Consider the following 3,489-nt stretch of genomic DNA (forward strand, 5'->3'; position numbering starts at 1 on the left):
CCAAATTCCAAGAACAATGATTCTGATGAGCAATCATGGCCAGGGAAACAAACAGGAGGCTTTCCTAATTTCCCGAGGGCCAGATTAACAACGAGAACCAGCTGTGTCTGTATGATGATTACCATTCTGCCAGAAGGGCCACTGAATCATTATGCACGGACGGACGTAGTGTGATGAGCATGAACGGGAAAGGGCACCGCACCGCACCTAGTGGGCGCTAGTTGCGGCGGTTAGGAAATTCCGGAGCCTGCCCTGAGATGCCCAACACACCAGCAGGCAGCAGCACAACCGGCCGCCGCCGTCCCAAAGTCCAATGGCAAGCAGCTAGTACGTACTAACACCGATGATGGGATGGGCAGCCGCATATGATATGCGCAATGACAGCACCACGCGACGAGTTTGTTATTCAGGAGTTGCCGGGTCCTGCGCCCCAGCAGGACGTTGACCGGAGTCTCCTTGCATTGCAGCATAGATTATAGGTACTACTATCTTGGCCAGCCTCCATGGCAGGTAGCGGAGTACCTAAACCTACCGGCTGGTCAGCTGGAGCACATCCGCCGCTGCATATAACGAATACCGCTTCCTGCTGCGTGTGTGTGGGGGGGTGTTCCTGGCTATCTGGTTCTTGCCTCTGTCAACCCTTGTTCTAGCGGCGGCGCTGCAGTGGAGATGGGAGCGTGTGCGACGAAGCCTGCTGATCTCAAGGTAGAAGGTGAGGCGCCGGTGGTTCTGGAGGACGCCGCGGAGAAGAAGGTCGCTGGTGTGGCTGTGGCTGAAACTGAACCGGCCGCCGACGGGATTCGCCGGAGGTCTCTTAGCGACCTGCTCAAAGAGGTACACAGCTTTGATTTCCTCTTCACTCGCTACTTCAATACAGTGACAGAAGAGCATGTTTTGATTTAGCAGTTGCGGTCGTGTTCTCTTCATGTTTATTAGTCCATGAGTCAGATGATAAAACTTGGTTTGGTAGGGTGTCAACAAGTTCCCATGGATAGCAGCAGGGGGTTTCTAACATCCCCTTTTATCTGGATGGTGTATGCTGCAATTTATATTATGCGATTTGCACTTCACGAGTCAAGAAGCTCTACTGATTCTGCTCCTTTTGACAGAACGACGAGAGTGACGTCGAGGCTCCGGAGGCGGAGAAGAAGGCTGAAGAACCTGCAGCAGCTACCGCTGATGAAAATGGAGCGACAGAGGAGCAGCTAGCAGTTGAGCCCTCCACTGCGGCGACCGAGCCAAATCACACGGCCGAAATCCTGGAGCCTGAGGATGCAGAGGATGCGCAGGTGGTGGAAGAAGAGAAACGTGTGGATCCTGATTCAGTTCAGGTTGCAATTTATCTTTATGCGATTTGCACTTGATGAGTCAAGAAGCTCTACTGAATCTGCTCCTTTTGACAGAACGACGAGGCTGACGTCGAGGCTCCTGAGGCTGAGCCAGAGAAGAAGGCTGAAGAACCAGCAGCAGCTACCGCTGGTGAAAATGAAGCGACAGAGGAGCAGCTAGCAGTGGAGCCCTCCATTGCGACGACCGAGCCAAATCACACGGCCGAAATCCTGGAGCCTGAGGCCGCAGAGGATCCCCAGACACATGCGCAGGCGGTGGAAGAAGAGAAGCGTGTGGATCCTGATTCAGTTCAGGTTACTGTTGTTGTTTCTGCTGAAAGTGCTGAACAGAGCAAGGTCGTCGCCGATGCGTCTGCCTGAATTATTATTTATTTATTGTGAGGAAATATTTATGCCCCTGAGATTGATAATGGTTTTTTTTGTTCATTTCCGTGCTGTAATGCTCAGTTTTTTTCCTTTTTGTTTTTCTGTGTATGCATTGCATGCCCGGTGGTGTAATAGCTAGATTTTATTGCCATTTCTCTGTTTATGCAACCTCATCACTAGATTTTATTGTCATTTCACGGTTTATGCAATCTTAGGGCATCTCAACGACGATTCTCAAATTTCCTTCCGCATCCGTCCACGGACACGGATGCAAGAGGCCGCTATCCAACCGCAACCGTCCATTTCAAACTCTTTTTCAACAAACCGGATGAAATTCATGCAAACTCGGCCGGATTTCATATAAACATGACGAATTTCATAAAAACCGAACTAAGACGGTTACATTTTGGACATATTTTCAACTGAAAACGAAACCGGACTAGTCTACAGTCGGCGCCGACAGATATCCATTCCGACGACATGATACCCTCGACTAGTCTACTGCCGGCCGCGGCGGGTCTCCAATGTCGGCCCCATGACCGGCAGCGGTGAGCCTCGGAGGTATATGCTTCGGCGCAAAGGACGGCTCGCTTCCCCACCACTCACCGGAGTGGAACTGCCGCCTGATGCTTCAGCCGGAGGGGAAGGGTCCCTACGCTGCACGAACCAAGGTTGGTTCTTAGGTAAGGGAAAATGGTGGCCGGCGAGAGGGCAAGACACCGGATGTGTACGTCGGCGGTGCCTCGGTGGTGGCCTTAATGGGACCCAAGCGACGACGGCCACCCGTGTTCTACTTCTCGATGACGGTGGTGGGCGCGGACGTGTTGGCCGCCACCTCATCGTATCCGCGCAGCCGACTTATTTCTCTGCCTGCATGTCGCGGCTACGCACGCGTCGACGGCGTATGGCGCGGTTGCGGGCACTGGAGGCGCGGTAGAATGCGGCATCGTCGACGGCAGCGACGGTGCCCGTGCCGCCATGCCCCCCGCCGTGCCGGCCTGGAGCAACTCGCCACTCCTCCGCGAGCTGGCTTGGAGCGGCGAGTTGCTGAACCACGCACCGGCTTGGGGCGGCAACTTGCTCCGTCGGGCTAGGAGAGGGAAGTGGAGCAGCGAGCTGCATCGCTCGTATCCGCCGGGCTCGACGGGCCACCTAGCCGGCTTTTATGCCGGAGAACTGTTCTTCCTTCTCGTCGGATGCCATCGACAGAGTGGAGGAAATGATGGAAGGAGGACATGGGGAGCGGTGGAGTGGTGCCATTCTTGCCTGGCGTCTGGCCTCGTTTAAATAGAGAGCGGACGGGAGGAGCTTGCCCGGCGTTGTGTTGAATGTCGGCCCGCACGTGAACAGATGTGTGGTTGGAGTAGGTTTCTCGGCTTACACGCGGGTTTAATGGAGGCATTTGAATGCGACGAGGAGGCGTGTTTAGTCGGGCGTGCAGCGGACGACGCCCTCCGCCGGCGCGCCGCTTCAATGGCCAAGAGAGTGAGAGGCCGCGTCCGCCCTGAGCGGCCTTCAATGTGGAGCGACGCGCTCTACAACGACATGAATGCGGGCAGCTGGCGACGGGCGGGAAGCACGCGTGGGAGGAGGACGGGTTTTTGTTGGGCTAGGGCGGTCAGAAGCGGGCGTGACAGCGGTTCGGGCTCCCGCAAACCTCCCTAGTCTCTGGTTTGCGGGAGGAAACGCATCCGGACCACGTCGCGGACCGATACAGGACCATGGTGGATGGCTTTCGCGGTCCGAACAGCACGGTCTAGACTGATATAGGAGC

At 55.5% G+C, this 3,489-nt stretch overlaps 1 protein-coding gene across 2 annotated transcripts; it reads left to right on the forward strand.

Moving 5' to 3' along the window:
* The first annotated feature begins 498 nt into the window (after positions 1-498).
* Positions 499-1,878, forward strand: LOC123124780 (phosphatidylglycerol--prolipoprotein diacylglyceryl transferase). 2 transcript variants are annotated; one of them, XM_044545337.1, is made up of 3 exons: positions 499-834; positions 1,110-1,289; positions 1,404-1,878. In XM_044545337.1, the coding sequence occupies exons 1-3, from the start codon at positions 670-672 to the stop codon at positions 1,707-1,709; spliced, it is 651 nt and encodes a 216-aa protein (XP_044401272.1). In that variant the 5' UTR covers positions 499-669; the 3' UTR covers positions 1,710-1,878. The 2 variants fall into 2 exon arrangements, with proteins under 2 accessions (XP_044401272.1, XP_044401271.1); XM_044545336.1 differs by having other exon boundaries at positions 503-834; positions 1,110-1,331.
* The last annotated feature ends 1,611 nt before the right edge of the window (positions 1,879-3,489 follow it).

The sequence above is a fragment of the Triticum aestivum genome, chromosome 5D, assembly GCF_018294505.1.
Source record: "Triticum aestivum cultivar Chinese Spring chromosome 5D, IWGSC CS RefSeq v2.1, whole genome shotgun sequence".
NCBI lineage: Eukaryota > Viridiplantae > Streptophyta > Magnoliopsida > Poales > Poaceae > Triticum > Triticum aestivum.

Excerpts from the sequence above, each read along its gene's own strand:
- LOC123124780 (XM_044545336.1), top strand. The coding sequence starts at position 670 with ATGGGAGCGTGTGCGACGAAGCCTGCTGATCTCAAGGTAGAAGGTGAG. Across the intron at positions 835-1,109 it reads TTAGCGACCTGCTCAAAGAG|AACGACGAGAGTGACGTCGA; the intron begins GTACACAGCTTT and ends TCCTTTTGACAG. Across the intron at positions 1,332-1,403 it reads TGGATCCTGATTCAGTTCAG|AACGACGAGGCTGACGTCGA; the intron begins GTTGCAATTTAT and ends TCCTTTTGACAG.